The sequence below is a fragment of the Aulonocara sp. 'chitande type north' Nkhata Bay genome, linkage group LG20, assembly GCF_057382095.1.
Source record: "Aulonocara sp. 'chitande type north' Nkhata Bay isolate Kocher_YH1m ecotype deep benthic linkage group LG20, A_spYH_male_GT1.1, whole genome shotgun sequence".
Taxonomy (NCBI): domain Eukaryota; kingdom Metazoa; phylum Chordata; class Actinopteri; order Cichliformes; family Cichlidae; genus Aulonocara; species Aulonocara sp. 'chitande type north' Nkhata Bay.
The window spans coordinates 7,943,992-7,961,222 of record NC_141363.1 but is presented as its reverse complement, the minus strand read 5'-3'; the positions used below and the strand labels follow the sequence as shown (position 1 = coordinate 7,961,222).

General features: G+C 40.5%; 5 protein-coding genes across 5 annotated transcripts; 3 read left to right on the top strand and 2 right to left on the bottom strand.

Annotated features, from left to right (window-relative positions):
* Window positions 1-128: 128 nt before the first annotated feature.
* Window positions 129-1,019, bottom strand: LOC147305121 (uncharacterized). Its single transcript, XM_086279035.1, has 2 exons — window positions 843-1,019; window positions 129-722 (listed from the first exon to the last, which is right to left on the bottom strand). The coding sequence occupies exons 1-2, from the start codon at window positions 1,017-1,019 to the stop codon at window positions 129-131; spliced, it is 771 nt and encodes a 256-aa protein (XP_086135161.1).
* A 1,271-nt stretch (window positions 1,020-2,290) lies between these two features.
* Window positions 2,291-4,730, top strand: LOC147305120 (uncharacterized). Its single transcript, XM_086277571.1, has one exon. It carries the CDS (start codon window positions 2,368-2,370, stop codon window positions 4,642-4,644), a length of 2,277 nt encoding a protein of 758 aa, XP_086133697.1. The 5' UTR covers window positions 2,291-2,367; the 3' UTR covers window positions 4,645-4,730.
* A 3,393-nt stretch (window positions 4,731-8,123) lies between these two features.
* Window positions 8,124-10,563, top strand: LOC147305119 (uncharacterized). The gene has a single exon (XM_086277533.1). The coding sequence runs from the start codon at window positions 8,201-8,203 to the stop codon at window positions 10,475-10,477; it is 2,277 nt and encodes a 758-aa protein (XP_086133659.1). The 5' UTR covers window positions 8,124-8,200; the 3' UTR covers window positions 10,478-10,563.
* A 1,453-nt stretch (window positions 10,564-12,016) lies between these two features.
* LOC147305118 (uncharacterized) lies at window positions 12,017-12,925 on the bottom strand. The gene is made up of 2 exons (XM_086279028.1): window positions 12,731-12,925; window positions 12,017-12,610 (listed from the first exon to the last, which is right to left on the bottom strand). The coding sequence occupies exons 1-2, from the start codon at window positions 12,905-12,907 to the stop codon at window positions 12,017-12,019; spliced, it is 771 nt and encodes a 256-aa protein (XP_086135154.1). The 5' UTR covers window positions 12,908-12,925.
* A 1,253-nt stretch (window positions 12,926-14,178) lies between these two features.
* LOC147305117 (uncharacterized) lies at window positions 14,179-16,965 on the top strand. The gene has a single exon (XM_086277487.1). It carries the CDS (start codon window positions 14,256-14,258, stop codon window positions 16,530-16,532), a length of 2,277 nt encoding a protein of 758 aa, XP_086133613.1. The 5' UTR covers window positions 14,179-14,255; the 3' UTR covers window positions 16,533-16,965.
* The last annotated feature ends 266 nt before the right edge of the window (window positions 16,966-17,231 follow it).

Here is a 17,231-nt window from a genome sequence, read left to right as displayed (position 1 = left end):
TCATTTGCTACAATATAAGAGGTATTAGCAGTTCACCCTCCTTCTTAGCGTATGGCACAGTTTTTAAAAGTAGAGGCAGAGTTTCTGTTTAATGCTGTGAAACCTCTGCCACACTCAGCTGTTATCCATCAGTGTTTAGCAGCCCGACTGGGCTTTTTAACAGTCTTCACTTTTACAGAGTTTTTGTATAGTAGCAGTCTCTCTGTGGGGTGAGGTGGCAAGCGGTTCCTTTTTGCTTTCACAATGCACGCAGCCATCGGACTGAAACGGTCAAAACCTCCAGATGTGGCGGGCACCGCCAGCAGCTTCTTGGCGAGGCCTTGGAGCTTCGGGAATCGAGAAGCACATTTCCAGTACTGAAGAGTAGAGTTGCTTTCCCACAGCGGTTCAGACAGGTACACGTCGAACTCTGACATCTTTAGAGTCTTTGCAGGAGGCTGAAGGAAGTTGAAGATGGACTTCCTCTTGAGGTCGTTTTCACTGATTTCAGGACAGTTGTTGTCTGAGCTGCCAGCACAAGTGTCCATCACGCCATCTGTCTGGCTTTCTTCTTTCACATCGTGCTCCAGCCCACTGCCTGTCTGATCTTTCTCTGCCTCAACAGTAGGAAAAGTTGAGGCTTCCATGTTTTCTAATGTGGACTCAACAATGCTGCGAGCCTCAGATTTTGACGGAGGTGTTAGGAAATCATTCTGTTCATCCTGGTTGTCATCAGAAAACGGCTGCAAAAAAAATGGTTGTTTTAAATGTACACACATTTTTTTCCTTTATCTACTCAACACGCATATTCAATTAAATATAAATCTACAGAAGTCCACTATGCTTCTGGCCTAATTTGGTACCTGCAGTTTGATCCTAGGATCCAGCACAGCAGCTAGTATCATGTCCTTCTGGTGAATCACTGGCTGGAAGTGTGTGTAGAGGCCTGTGCGCAGGGCCTTGCAGAAGTGGGTGTAGTTGGTGACACAATTCTCCAAGGTTTTATCAAGTCCAATGAGGGACGGTATGATGAGAGACATAGTCACACCATTTCCCTGCAGGACCTACGATAGATAAGACACAAACATGGCATCCACAGTGAAGACATCGTGGACAGCGGAGAATCTCCCGGTGGTGGAGCAGACTGGGACAGAGTTCCACTGATGAAAAAGAGAGTCACGATGGATATTATAAGAATTAAATAAAAAAAGATTCAGACCAAAAGATTTGTGATCTACACAATCCAAGCTGATCAACGATAAGCTCAGTATTTTCATTTAATATATTTTTCATCTGCTTGAATGTTTCCTGCTTCACACAGTGCTCAACCTGCTAGATTTTTGTTTGTTATTCATTTATTTTAAATGTCTAATCTTATCTTTGAATCAAACATTCATACATATATACACTGTGTTCATTATAATAACATACATATATACTGTCAGACACCACTCTGACATTCCATTCATGCTCAGCTGAATATTAAAATGGACAAATATGTGTCATCTCTGCATACGCTATGATCATTATAGAATGACATGAAATATTAAAACTGAGCTTAATCTTCAACATAAGCAGTAGTCATATAAATTCATATACTCTTAAGCACAAATGGTGAAAGTTTTTCTGCAGAATAAGTAGCCTATTAGTTGTATCTGTATTGCGGTGTTCTGATAGTATGGCTTCTTATACTGAAGAAATGGATCTAAATAAATAACTAAATAAATCCTCCAGCACTCGTTATTGTCACCTATTGCTAATGTTTTGACGCTGCCAACCTCTCATACGCTGTAAGAATTTAATTCAACTGTTTATCACAGAAAAAGTGTGACTTGTAGGACACGTAACACTAGCGGGCATAATGTTAGCTTAATAGTCAGCTCAACAGCTGTTGTTAGCTCCGGACAAGTGACTACAACAGTAGCGATGAGCCCCGATGAACGGATCCGGGGGCGGATGGGCTCGTACATAAATGGATCGATCGGGGCGGGATACGGTGGGAAACGACAGATACCTTAAACTTGAAGACAGCCCAAGTAGAAGGATCGCTAAAGTCTGCTAAAAAAAGAAATCGCAATGCAAGTTGAACAAACTTGCAAAGACACAATATCAAATTGAACCCATTCTGGTACAAAATGACATCATAATAGACTGTCCTTTGAATGTCACGACGTTCGACGATAACGTCACTTGAACTCCTTTGAAGACAGTTCTGGGGGCGGAGTCAGAGCCTATAAATATCCCTCGAGTACATACCTTGAACCCATAGATCGCTATAGTTCTGAACTAACAGTTTCCACTTGCGAACACTTTGTCTCATTGAGTAGATCATTTTTCAAACACAGAATAACACGTCGTATAAACTAAACTAAATACATTCATTTCAAAATGAGCTCCCTAAGCTACTTTGATATGCAGATGCTCAGAAATGAGATAGAAAATTACAAACAAGCTGAAAAACTTCAGCTTGAGGAAATCCAAGAAAAGAATTGTAGGATTTCAAGTCTTGAGGCATCTTTGAAAGAAGAGCAGGGACTGGTTGCAAAGATGAAAGAGGAGTCCAAAGAAATGCAGGTGCTCAGATATGAGATAGAAAAGTACAAACAAGCTGAAAAGCTTCAGTTGGAGGAAATCGATGAAAAGAATTGTAAGATTTCAAGTCTTGAGGCATCTTTGAAAGAAGAGCAGGAACTGGTTGCGAAGATGAAAGAGGAGTCCAAAGAAATGCAGGTGCTCAGATATGAGATAGAAAATTACAAACAAGCTGAAAAACTTCAGCTTGAGGAAATCGATGAAAAGAATTGTAAGATTTCAAGTCTTGAGGCATCTTTGAAAGAAGAACAGGAACTGGTTGTGAAGATGACAGAGGAATCCAAAGATGAAAAGATGGAAAAAATGGAAAATGTTTTGCTGGAAACCAAATCCCAGCTAAGGTCCGCAGAGTCACAGAATGTAGATCTCACAAACAAATATGAGGCAAAAATTCGGGCTCTTCATAAGGCAATCAAACACCTTGAAAATAAGTGTGCCACTGAAAAAACAATGCGGGACAAGAAAGAAAAGGAGGTGGAATCTCTGGTTGTCCTTAAAATCAAAAATGAGCAGGAAAAACAAGAACTCAAGATGAAGCTAAGCAAGACGACTGAGGAAAAAAATGAAACACTTAAAGAACTGCAGAAACAAAATGAGCAGCTTCAGACTGAGATTCAGAACAATGAGAAGTACATTCATCGTAATGACTTCCTTGAAAGAAGGATAGACGAGCTTCTTACACTACCTGGGGAGGTGTACTGCCGTCAACAGAAAGTTAAAAGTGTGGAAGAAGAAAAAGAGAAACTACAGGCTGAACTTAAAAAGTGTCAAAGACAAAATGAGGAGTATAAAGCGGGAAAGCGCTGGGCAATAGACGAGAAAAACCAACTGACAAAGAAAAATGATGAACTGAAAGTACGTCTTAGGGAGAAGGAATGTAACAACATAACGTTGAGGAAAGAGTTAAAAGCTAAAGTCCTGGAATCTGAAAGTCAGATAAAGGAGCTGGCAAGGCAACGTTTTACTATCGACCGTCTGGAAAACTGCCTTGAGGTTAAAACTAAGCAAATAATTATATTTGAAAATGAGACGCAGGAGTCTGGGAAGAAAATTTCATCCCAAGAAAATAACATAGCCCGTCTGAAAACTGCTCTTAGCAAAGCAGAAAACGATCTGGAACTGGAGATAAAGAGACGTGAAAATCTTAGGTCTGATAAAGTGCTCCTTTCTGAGACAAAGTTCTGCATTGAGAACGAACTCTATACAGCTAGAGACACTATAAAGACACTTCAGAATAAAATCAAAGAAAAGGCTCAAGAACTCCAAGAGACAAACGTAGACCTTGCCAATGCTAAGACCAGCTATAATGCTGTAAAGACTGAGCTGGACATTATCAAACTGCAGCAGGCAGAACAAAAGAAAGAACACAAGAAACAGCTTAGCTCTGCAAATGACAACCTCTTCACAGTGAAGTCAAAGTTGACGCAAACTGTGGAGGACAAAGAAGAGGTTGAGAAAGCTCTGACAAAGTCCAAACACACAGTATTTAAGCTTGAGCAAGTAATAGAAGAACTGGAAACTGACATTGGCATTCAACGACAAAAGAATGCAGTACAGAAAAAAGAAAATGACGATCTGCTGCAACAGCTGAAGGGACTTTATGACACGCTCGGCCGCACTGTGCAAGTCGAGAAAAAAGCCTCCCCAGAGCAGCAAAGAAAGGATGGGGATGAACAAATAGCCCGGAAAAAGGTGAGATTTGACCTGAGTAATGTGGAATACTTTCCATCCAAAGGCGACAATGAGCTGAAAGAACAACAGAAAGAAATTAGAGACCTTAAGGGTAAAAAGGGTAACAAGCTTACCACATATGACAGTAAGCTAAAAGCAGTGCATGGCCTGCTACCTCCTATTTCCACTAGGGCCCGGTCTAAAACTGTAGACAACTCAAAGAAGCAGTCTGAGTCTAGGAGCTCACTCAACCTCAAGTCCACTGTTACTCCCAAGGCAGAAGAAGAAATGTTTCATCCCCATTCACCTGAACTTATTTCCCAGTCAACTCTACGTAGAGTATACAATCCTGGTGCAAAACTACTCAAGCGCCGGCCTTCAGCCAAACCCAACCACATCTAAAAAATCCTCCTACCAGTTCTCACACTGACCCCAAAGAAATAATCAGCTTTTAAGCTGGTTAAAAAATATCTATTTCTTTGTTTCCAAAGTCAAAATAAATCACAAAGAGACAATATCAGAAAAAAATTTAATACCCGCCCATCCTGAGGGTATATTACATCCGTAACCCAGGAGAGGCTGTATTTGCTATAACATCATAAATGTAAGACAATAAGGACATCTCTGCATGTGTGAGGAAGTGACATGCATTTCATCTATGTCGCTTCATCACCCCCAACCGGTCGAGGTAGATGGCCGCCCCTCACTGAGCCTGGTTCTACTGAAGGTTTCTTCCTATTAAAAGGGAGTTTTTCCTTCCCACTGTCGCCAAGTGCTTGCTCATAGGGGATCTTCGGATTGTTGGGTTTTCTCTGCATTATTGTAGGGATGTTAACTTGCAATATTATATAATATTGCAAGTTAACATCCCTACAATCTCTGCGTTATTGTAGGGATGTTACCCTAAAGTTTTAAAATTGGCACAAATAAAATTGATGTGAACTGAATTTTTCTTTTGATGTGTACAAGTGGTTGTATTTGAGTACTTTTGATCTGCTTTTATTCACTACTACGCACACACTGGCTTCAAAAATACAAAGTGATGGCAGTCCCCATGAAAAGGGAATTTTGGCTTCATTTTTGTACAGTGGCAGGAAGTGGAGTGAGGTTATTAAAATAGGCTGTTCTCAGCTATTTTTAAAGCTACATTTTAGTTAGTTTTTAGTTAGCGAACCTTTAGTTACTGTGGCCAAATACATATTTCATTTTTTAAAGTAAACACATTCTCAGTCACTCGCAGTCAGACATTGAGCTAATCCTAGCTAATCCTTGTATTTACCCTGACTAACAAAATATCTCTGCTGAAGTCACTGAGATGGTTTATATGAGAAACAGAAATGTTACTGGCCTGATCAGTCACTAGGCAATGTTGCCGTTACTGTACCTTTAGGAGTTACACAGTCAGAGCAACATGCTGGACTCTTCTTTAGCTCCTCTGCAGAGCCCATTATTAAATGGGCTCTGTGAGGATGAAGCTGTGAGGATCATTGACCAGAATGCGTCCCTTTAACAAACTGATGAAACCAGCTGTAACACAGGACTTGTTGTTTTGTTTTTTTAATGCAGACCAGCAAATGCGTTCTAGGAAGAAAGAGTCAGCTGATTCATTTGCTACAATATAAGAGGTATTAGCAGTTCACCCTCCTTCTTAGCGTATGGCACAGTTTTTAAAAGTAGAGGCAGAGTTTCTGTTTAATGCTGTGCAAGCTCTGCCACACTCAGCTGTTATCCATCAGTGTTTAGCAGCCCGACTGGGCTTTTTAACAGTCTTCACTTTTACAGAGTTTTTGTATAGTAGCAGTCTCTCTGTGGGGTGAGGTGGCAAGCGGTTCCTTTTTGCTTTCACAATGCACGCAGCCATCGGACTGAAACGGTCAAAACCTCCAGATGTGGCGGGCACCGCCAGCAGCTTCTTGGCGAGGCCTTGGAGCTTCGGGAATCGAGAAGCACATTTCCAGTACTGCTTTCCCACAGCGGTTCAGACAGGTACACGTCGAACTCTGACATCTTTAGAGTCTTTGCAGGAGGCTGAAGGAAGTTGAAGATGGACTTCCTCTTGAGGTCGTTTTCACTGATTTCAGGACAGTTGTTGTCTGAGCTGCCAGCACAAGTGTCCATCACGCCATCTGTCTGGCTTTCTTCTTTCACATCGTGCTCCAGCCCACTGCCTGTCTGATCTTTCTCTGCCTCAACAGTAGGAAAAGTTGAGGCTTCCATGTTTTCTAATGTGGACTCAACAATGCTGCGAGCCTCAGATTTTGACGGAGGTGTTAGGAAATCATTCTGTTCATCCTGGTTGTCATCAGAAAACGGCTGCAAAAAAAATGGTTGTTTTAAATGTACACACATTTTTTTCCTTTATCTACTCAACACGCATATTCAATTAAATATAAATCTACAGAAGTCCACTATGCTTCTGGCCTAATTTGGTACCTGCAGTTTGATCCTAGGATCCAGCACAGCAGCTAGTATCATGTCCTTCTGGTGAATCACTGGCTGGAAGTGTGTGTAGAGGCCTGTGCGCAGGGCCTTGCAGAAGTGGGTGTAGTTGGTGACACAATTCTCCAAGGTTTTATCAAGTCCAATGAGGGACGGTATGATGAGAGACATAGTCACACCATTTCCCTGCAGGACCTACGATAGATAAGACACAAACATGGCATCCACAGTGAAGACATCGTGGACAGCGGAGAATCTCCCGGTGGTGGAGCAGACTGGGACAGAGTTCCACTGATGAAAAAGAGAGTCACGATGGATATTATAAGAATTAAATAAAAAAAGATTCAGACCAAAAGATTTGTGATCTACACAATCCAAGCTGATCAACGATAAGCTCAGTATTTTCATTTAATATATTTTTCATCTGCTTGAATGTTTCCTGCTTCACACAGTGCTCAACCTGCTAGATTTTTGTTTGTTATTCATTTATTTTAAATGTCTAATCTTATCTTTGAATCAAACATTCATACATATATACACTGTGTTCATTATAATAACATACATATATACTGTCAGACACCACTCTGACATTCCATTCATGCTCAGCTGAATATTAAAATGGACAAATATGTGTCATCTCTGCATACGCTATGATCATTATAGAATGACATGAAATATTAAAACTGAGCTTAATCTTCAACATAAGCAGTAGTCATATAAATTCATATACTCTTAAGCACAAATGGTGAAAGTTTTTCTGCAGAATAAGTAGCCTATTAGTTGTATCTGTATTGCGGTGTTCTGATAGTATGGCTTCTTATACTGAAGAAATGGATCTAAATAAATAACTAAATAAATCCTCCAGCACTCGTTATTGTCACCTATTGCTAATGTTTTGACGCTGCCAACCTCTCATACGCTGTAAGAATTTAATTCAACTGTTTATCACAGAAAAAGTGTGACTTGTAGGACACGTAACACTAGCGGGCATAATGTTAGCTTAATAGTCAGCTCAACAGCTGTTGTTAGCTCCGGACAAGTGACTACAACAGTAGCGATGAGCCCCGATGAACGGATCCGGGGGCGGATGGGCTCGTACATAAATGGATCGATCGGGGCGGGATACGGTGGGAAACGACAGATACCTTAAACTTGAAGACAGCCCAAGTAGAAGGATCGCTAAAGTCTGCTAAAAAAAGAAATCGCAATGCAAGTTGAACAAACTTGCAAAGACACAATATCAAATTGAACCCATTCTGGTACAAAATGACATCATAATAGACTGTCCTTTGAATGTCACGACGTTCGGCGATAACGTCACTTGAACTCCTTTGAAGACAGTTCTGGGGGCGGAGTCAGAGCCTATAAATATCCCTCGAGTACATACCTTGAACCCATAGATCGCTATAGTTCTGAACTAACAGTTTCCACTTGCGAACACTTTGTCTCATTGAGTAGATCATTTTTCAAACACAGAATAACACGTCGTATAAACTAAACTAAATACATTCATTTCAAAATGAGCTCCCTAAGCTACTTTGATATGCAGATGCTCAGAAATGAGATAGAAAATTACAAACAAGCTGAAAAACTTCAGCTTGAGGAAATCCAAGAAAAGAATTGTAGGATTTCAAGTCTTGAGGCATCTTTGAAAGAAGAGCAGGGACTGGTTGCAAAGATGAAAGAGGAGTCCAAAGAAATGCAGGTGCTCAGAAATGAGATAGAAAAGTACAAACAAGCTGAAAAGCTTCAGTTGGAGGAAATCGATGAAAAGAATTGTAAGATTTCAAGTCTTGAGGCATCTTTGAAAGAAGAGCAGGAACTGGTTGCGAAGATGAAAGAGGAGTCCAAAGAAATGCAGGTGCTCAGATATGAGATAGAAAATTACAAACAAGCTGAAAAACTTCAGCTTGAGGAAATCGATGAAAAGAATTGTAAGATTTCAAGTCTTGAGGCATCTTTGAAAGAAGAACAGGAACTGGTTGTGAAGATGACAGAGGAATCCAAAGATGAAAAGATGGAAAAAATGGAAAATGTTTTGCTGGAAACCAAATCCCAGCTAAGGTCCGCAGAGTCACAGAATGTAGATCTCACAAACAAATATGAGGCAAAAATTCGGGCTCTTCATAAGGCAATCAAACACCTTGAAAATAAGTGTGCCACTGAAAAAACGATGCGGGACAAGAAAGAAAAGGAGGTGGAATCTCTGGTTGTCCTTAAAATCAAAAATGAGCAGGAAAAACAAGAACTCAAGATGAAGCTAAGCAAGACGACTGAGGAAAAAAATGAAACACTTAAAGAACTGCAGAAACAAAATGAGCAGCTTCAGACTGAGATTCAGAACAATGAGAAGTACATTCATCGTAATGACTTCCTTGAAAGAAGGATAGACGAGCTTCTTACACTACCTGGGGAGGTGTACTGCCGTCAACAGAAAGTTAAAAGTGTGGAAGAAGAAAAAGAGAAACTACAGGCTGAACTTAAAAAGTGTCAAAGACAAAATGAGGAGTATAAAGCGGGAAAGCGCTGGGCAATAGACGAGAAAAACCAACTGACAAAGAAAAATGATGAACTGAAAGTACGTCTTAGGGAGAAGGAATGTAACAACATAACGTTGAGGAAAGAGTTAAAAGCTAAAGTCCTGGAATCTGAAAGTCAGATAAAGGAGCTGGCAAGGCAACGTTTTACTATCGACCGTCTGGAAAACTGCCTTGAGGTTAAAACTAAGCAAATAATTATATTTGAAAATGAGACGCAGGAGTCTGGGAAGAAAATTTCATCCCAAGAAAATAACATAGCCCGTCTGAAAACTGCTCTTAGCAAAGCAGAAAACGATCTGGAACTGGAGATAAAGAGACGTGAAAATCTTAGGTCTGATAAAGTGCTCCTTTCTGAGACAAAGTTCTGCATTGAGAACGAACTCTATACAGCTAGAGACACTATAAAGACACTTCAGAATAAAATCAAAGAAAAGGCTCAAGAACTCCAAGAGACAAACGTAGACCTTGCCAATGCTAAGACCAGCTATAATGCTGTAAAGACTGAGCTGGACATTATCAAACTGCAGCAGGCAGAACAAAAGAAAGAACACGAGAAACAGCTTAGCTCTGCAAATGACAACCTCTTCACAGTGAAGTCAAAGTTGACGCAAACTGTGGAGGACAAAGAAGAGGTTGAGAAAGCTCTGACAAAGTCCAAACACACAGTATTTAAGCTTGAGCAAGTAATAGAAGAACTGGAAACTGACATTGGCATTCAACGACAAAAGAATGCAGTACAGAAAAAAGAAAATGACGATCTGCTGCAACAGCTGAAGGGACTTTATGACACGCTCGGCCGCACTGTGCAAGTCGAGAAAAAAGCCTCCCCAGAGCAGCAAAGAAAGGATGGGGATGAACAAATAGCCCGGAAAAAGGTGAGATTTGACCTGAGTAATGCGGAATACTTTCCATCCAAAGGCGACAATGAGCTGAAAGAACAACAGAAAGAAATTAGAGACCTTAAGGGTAAAAAGGGTAACAAGCTTACCACATATGACAGTAAGCTAAAAGCAGTGCATGGCCTGCTACCTCCTATTTCCACTAGGGCCCGGTCTAAAACTGTAGACAACTCAAAGAAGCAGTCTGAGTCTAGGAGCTCACTCAACCTCAAGTCCACTGTTACTCCCAAGGCAGAAGAAGAAATGTTTCATCCCCATTCACCTGAACTTACTTCCCAGTCAACTCTACGTAGAGTATACAATCCTGGTGCAAAACTACTCAAGCGCCGGCCTTCAGCCAAACCCAACCACATCTAAAAAATCCTCCTACCAGTTCTCACACTGACCCCAAAGAAATAATCAGCTTTTAAGCTGGTTAAAAAATATCTATTTCTTTGTTTCCAAAGTCAAAATAAATCACAAAGAGACAATATCAGAAAAAAATTTAATACCCGCCCATCCTGAGGGTATATTACATCCGTAACCCAGGAGAGGCTGTATTTGCTATAACATCATAAATGTAAGACAATAAGGACATCTCTGCATGTGTGAGGAAGTGACATGCATTTCATCTATGTCGCTTCATCACCCCCAACCGGTCGAGGTAGATGGCCGCCCCTCACTGAGCCTGGTTCTACTGAAGGTTTCTTCCTATTAAAAGGGAGTTTTTCCTTCCCACTGTCGCCAAGTGCTTGCTCATAGGGGATCTTCGGATTGTTGGGTTTTCTCTGCATTATTGTAGGGATGTTAACTTGCAATATTATATAATATTGCAAGTTAACATCCCTACAATCTCTGCGTTATTGTAGGGATGTTACCCTAAAGTTTTAAAATTGGCACAAATAAAATTGATGTGAACTGAATTTTTCTTTTGATGTGTACAAGTGGTTGTATTTGAGTACTTTTGATCTGCTTTTATTCACTACTACGCACACACTGGCTTCAAAAATACAAAGTGATGGCAGTCCCCATGAAAAGGGAATTTTGGCTTCATTTTTGTACAGTGGCAGGAAGTGGAGTGAGGTTATTAAAATAGGCTGTTCTCAGCTATTTTTAAAGCTACATTTTAGTTAGTTTTTAGTTAGCGAACCTTTAGTTACTGTGGCCAAATACATATTTCATTTTTTAAAGTAAACACATTCTCAGTCACTCGCAGTCAGACATTGAGCAAAAGCACATGTTCGGTAGCTAATCCTTGTATTTACCCTGACTAACAAAATATCTCTGCTGAAGTCACTGAGATGGTTTATATGAGAAACAGAAATCAGAATCAGAATCAGAATCAGAATACTTTATTGATCCCTGGGGGAAATTATTTTTTGTTACAGTGCTCCATTTTAAACCAACATTAAGACAAGACAGACAATACGCTGACTAAGAATAGTACAATATATACATATATATACATACATACATACATAAGTCACTTATAAATAAATATTTGGAAAAGAAACATGTGTAGTTGTAGCTGGCCTGATCAGTCACTAGGCAATGTTGCCGTTACTGTACCTTTAGGAGTTACACAGTCAGAGCAACATGCTGGACTCTTCTTTAGCTCCTCTGCAGAGCCCATTATTAAATGGGCTCTGTGAGGATGAAGCTGTGAGGATCATTGACCAGAATGCGTCCCTTTAACAAACTGATGAAACCAGCTGTAACACAGGACTTGTTGTTTTGTTTTTTTAATGCAGACCAGCAAATGCGTTCTAGGAAGAAAGAGTCAGCTGATTCATTTGCTACAATATAAGAGGTATTAGCAGTTCACCCTCCTTCTTAGCGTATGGCACAGTTTTTAAAAGTAGAGGCAGAGTTTCTGTTTAATGCTGTGAAACCTCTGCCACACTCAGCTGTTATCCATCAGTGTTTAGCAGCCCGACTGGGCTTTTTAACAGTCTTCACTTTTACAGAGTTTTTGTATAGTAGCAGTCTCTCTGTGGTGTGAGGTGGCAAGCGGTTCCTTTTTGCTTTCACAATGCACGCAGCCATCGGACTGAAACGGTCAAAACCTCCAGATGTGGCGGGCACCGCCAGCAGCTTCTTGGCGAGGCCTTGGAGCTTCGGGAATCGAGAAGCACATTTCCAGTACTGAAGAGTAGAGTTGCTTTCCCACAGCGGTTCAGACAGGTACACGTCGAACTCTGACATCTTTAGAGTCTTTGCAGGAGGCTGAAGGAAGTTGAAGATGGACTTCCTCTTGAGGTCGTTTTCACTGATTTCAGGACAGTTGTTGTCTGAGCTGCCAGCACAAGTGTCCATCACGCCATCTGTCTGGCTTTCTTCTTTCACATCGTGCTCCAGCCCACTGCCTGTCTGATCTTTCTCTGCCTCAACAGTAGGAAAAGTTGAGGCTTCCATGTTTTCTAATGTGGACTCAACAATGCTGCGAGCCTCAGATTTTGACGGAGGTGTTAGGAAATCATTCTGTTCATCCTGGTTGTCATCAGAAAACGGCTGCAAAAAAAATGGTTGTTTTAAATGTACACACATTTTTTTCCTATATCTACTCAACACGCATATTCAATTAAATATAAATCTACAGAAGTCCACTATGCTTCTGGCCTAATTTGGTACCTGCAGTTTGATCCTAGGATCCAGCACAGCAGCTAGTATCATGTCCTTCTGGTGAATCACTGGCTGGAAGTGTGTGTAGAGGCCTGTGCGCAGGGCCTTGCAGAAGTGGGTGTAGTTGGTGACACAATTCTCCAAGGTTTTATCAAGTCCAATGAGGGACGGTATGATGAGAGACATAGTCACACCATTTCCCTGCAGGACCTACGATAGATAAGACACAAACATGGCATCCACAGTGAAGACATCGTGGACAGCGGAGAATCTCCCGGTGGTGGAGCAGACTGGGACAGAGTTCCACTGATGAAAAAGAGAGTCACGATGGATATTATAAGAATTAAATAAAAAAAGATTCAGACCAAAAGATTTGTGATCTACACAATCCAAGCTGATCAACGATAAGCTCAGTATTTTCATTTAATATATTTTTCATCTGCTTGAATGTTTCCTGCTTCACACAGTGCTCAACCTGCTAGATTTTTGTTTGTTATTCATTTATTTTAAATGTCTAATCTTATCTTTGAATCAAACATTCATACATATATACACTGTGTTCATTATAATAACATACATATATACTGTCAGACACCACTCTGACATTCCATTCATGCTCAGCTGAATATTAAAATGGACAAATATGTGTCATCTCTGCATACGCTATGATCATTATAGAATGACATGAAATATTAAAACTGAGCTTAATCTTCAACATAAGCAGTAGTCATATAAATTCATATACTCTTAAGCACAAATGGTGAAAGTTTTTCTGCAGAATAAGTAGCCTATTAGTTGTATCTGTATTGCGGTGTTCTGATAGTATGGCTTCTTATACTGAAGAAATGGATCTAAATAAATAACTAAATAAATCCTCCAGCACTCGTTATTGTCACCTATTGCTAATGTTTTGACGCTGCCAACCTCTCATACGCTGTAAGAATTTAATTCAACTGTTTATCACAGAAAAAGTGTGACTTGTAGGACACGTAACACTAGCGGGCATAATGTTAGCTTAATAGTCAGCTCAACAGCTGTTGTTAGCTCCGGACAAGTGACTACAACAGTAGCGATGAGCCCCGATGAACGGATCCGGGGGCGGATGGGCTCGTACATAAATGGATCGATCGGGGCGGGATACGGTGGGAAACGACAGATACCTTAAACTTGAAGACAGCCCAAGTAGAAGGATCGCTAAAGTCTGCTAAAAAAAGAAATCGCAATGCAAGTTGAACAAACTTGCAAAGACACAATATCAAATTGAACCCATTCTGGTACAAAATGACATCATAATAGACTGTCCTTTGAATGTCACGACGTTCGGCGATAACGTCACTTGAACTCCTTTGAAGACAGTTCTGGGGGCGGAGTCAGAGCCTATAAATATCCCTCGAGTACATACCTTGAACCCATAGATCGCTATAGTTCTGAACTAACAGTTTCCACTTGCGAACACTTTGTCTCATTGAGTAGATCATTTTTCAAACACAGAATAACACGTCGTATAAACTAAACTAAATACATTCATTTCAAAATGAGCTCCCTAAGCTACTTTGATATGCAGATGCTCAGAAATGAGATAGAAAATTACAAACAAGCTGAAAAACTTCAGCTTGAGGAAATCCAAGAAAAGAATTGTAGGATTTCAAGTCTTGAGGCATCTTTGAAAGAAGAGCAGGGACTGGTTGCAAAGATGAAAGAGGAGTCCAAAGAAATGCAGGTGCTCAGAAATGAGATAGAAAAGTACAAACAAGCTGAAAAGCTTCAGTTGGAGGAAATCGATGAAAAGAATTGTAAGATTTCAAGTCTTGAGGCATCTTTGAAAGAAGAGCAGGAACTGGTTGCGAAGATGAAAGAGGAGTCCAAAGAAATGCAGGTGCTCAGATATGAGATAGAAAATTACAAACAAGCTGAAAAACTTCAGCTTGAGGAAATCGATGAAAAGAATTGTAAGATTTCAAGTCTTGAGGCATCTTTGAAAGAAGAACAGGAACTGGTTGCGAAGATGACAGAGGAATCCAAAGATGAAAAGATGGAAAAAATGGAAAATGTTTTGCTGGAAACCAAATCCCAGCTAAGGTCCGCAGAGTCACAGAATGTAGATCTCACAAACAAATATGAGGCAAAAATTCGGGCTCTTCATAAGGCAATCAAACACCTTGAAAATAAGTGTGCCACTGAAAAAACGATGCGGGACAAGAAAGAAAAGGAGGTGGAATCTCTGGTTGTCCTTAAAATCAAAAATGAGCAGGAAAAACAAGAACTCAAGATGAAGCTAAGCAAGACGACTGAGGAAAAAAATGAAACACTTAAAGAACTGCAGAAACAAAATGAGCAGCTTCAGACTGAGATTCAGAACAATGAGAAGTACATTCATCGTAATGACTTCCTTGAAAGAAGGATAGACGAGCTTCTTACACTACCTGGGGAGGTGTACTGCCGTCAACAGAAAGTTAAAAGTGTGGAAGAAGAAAAAGAGAAACTACAGGCTGAACTTAAAAAGTGTCAAAGACAAAATGAGGAGTATAAAGCGGGAAAGCGCTGGGCAATAGATGAGAAAAACCAACTGACAAAGAAAAATGATGAACTGAAAGTACGTCTTAGGGAGAAGGAATGTAACAACATAACGTTGAGGAAAGAGTTAAAAGCTAAAGTCCTGGAATCTGAAAGTCAGATAAAGGAGCTGGCAAGGCAACGTTTTACTATCGACCGTCTGGAAAACTGCCTTGAGGTTAAAACTAAGCAAATAATTATATTTGAAAATGAGACGCAGGAGTCTGGGAAGAAAATTTCATCCCAAGAAAATAACATAGCCCGTCTGAAAACTGCTCTTAGCAAAGCAGAAAACGATCTGGAACTGGAGATAAAGAGACGTGAAAATCTTAGGTCTGATAAAGTGCTCCTTTCTGAGACAAAGTTCTGCATTGAGAACGAACTCTATACAGCTAGAGACACTATAAAGACACTTCAGAATAAAATCAAAGAAAAGGCTCAAGAACTCCAAGAGACAAACGTAGACCTTGCCAATGCTAAGACCAGCTATAATGCTGTAAAGACTGAGCTGGACATTATCAAACTGCAGCAGGCAGAACAAAAGAAAGAACACGAGAAACAGCTTAGCTCTGCAAATGACAACCTCTTCACAGTGAAGTCAAAGTTGACGCAAACTGTGGAGGACAAAGAAGAGGTTGAGAAAGCTCTGACAAAGTCCAAACACACAGTATTTAAGCTTGAGCAAGTAATAGAAGAACTGGAAACTGACATTGGCATTCAACGACAAAAGAATGCAGTACAGAAAAAAGAAAATGACGATCTGCTGCAACAGCTGAAGGGACTTTATGACACGCTCGGCCGCACTGTGCAAGTCGAGAAAAAAGCCTCCCCAGAGCAGCAAAGAAAGGATGGGGATGAACAAATAGCCCGGAAAAAGGTGAGATTTGACCTGAGTAATGTGGAATACTTTCCATCCAAAGGCGACAATGAGCTGAAAGAACAACAGAAAGAAATTAGAGACCTTAAGGGTAAAAAGGGTAACAAGCTTACCACATATGACAGTAAGCTAAAAGCAGTGCATGGCCTGCTACCTCCTATTTCCACTAGGGCCCGGTCTAAAACTGTAGACAACTCAAAGAAGCAGTCTGAGTCTAGGAGCTCACTCAACCTCAAGTCCACTGTTACTCCCAAGGCAGAAGAAGAAATGTTTCATCCCCATTCACCTGAACTTACTTCCCAGTCAACTCTACGTAGAGTATACAATCCTGGTGCAAAACTACTCAAGCGCCGGCCTTCAGCCAAACCCAACCACATCTAAAAAATCCTCCTACCAGTTCTCACACTGACCCCAAAGAAATAATCAGCTTTTAAGCTGGTTAAAAAATATCTATTTCTTTGTTTCCAAAGTCAAAATAAATCACAAAGAGACAATATCAGAAAAAAATTTAATACCCGCCCATCCTGAGGGTATATTACATCCGTAACCCAGGAGAGGCTGTATTTGCTATAACATCATAAATGTAAGACAATAAGGACATCTCTGCATGTGTGAGGAAGTGACATGCATTTCATCTATGTCGCTTCATCACCCCCAACCGGTCGAGGTAGATGGCCGCCCCTCACTGAGCCTGGTTCTACTGAAGGTTTCTTCCTATTAAAAGGGAGTTTTTCCTTCCCACTGTCGCCAAGTGCTTGCTCATAGGGGATCTTCGGATTGTTGGGTTTTCTCTGCATTATTGTAGGGATGTTAACTTGCAATATTATATAATATTGCAAGTTAACATCCCTACAATCTCTGCGTTATTGTAGGGATGTTACCCTAAAGTTTTAAAATTGGCACAAATAAAATTGATGTGAACTGAATTTTTCTTTTGATGTGTACAAGTGGTTGTATTTGAGTACTTTTGATCTGCTTTTATTCACTACTACGCACACACTGGCTTCAAAAATACAAAGTGATGGCAGTCCCCATGAAAAGGGAATTTTGGCTTCATTTTTGTACAGTGGCAGGAAGTGG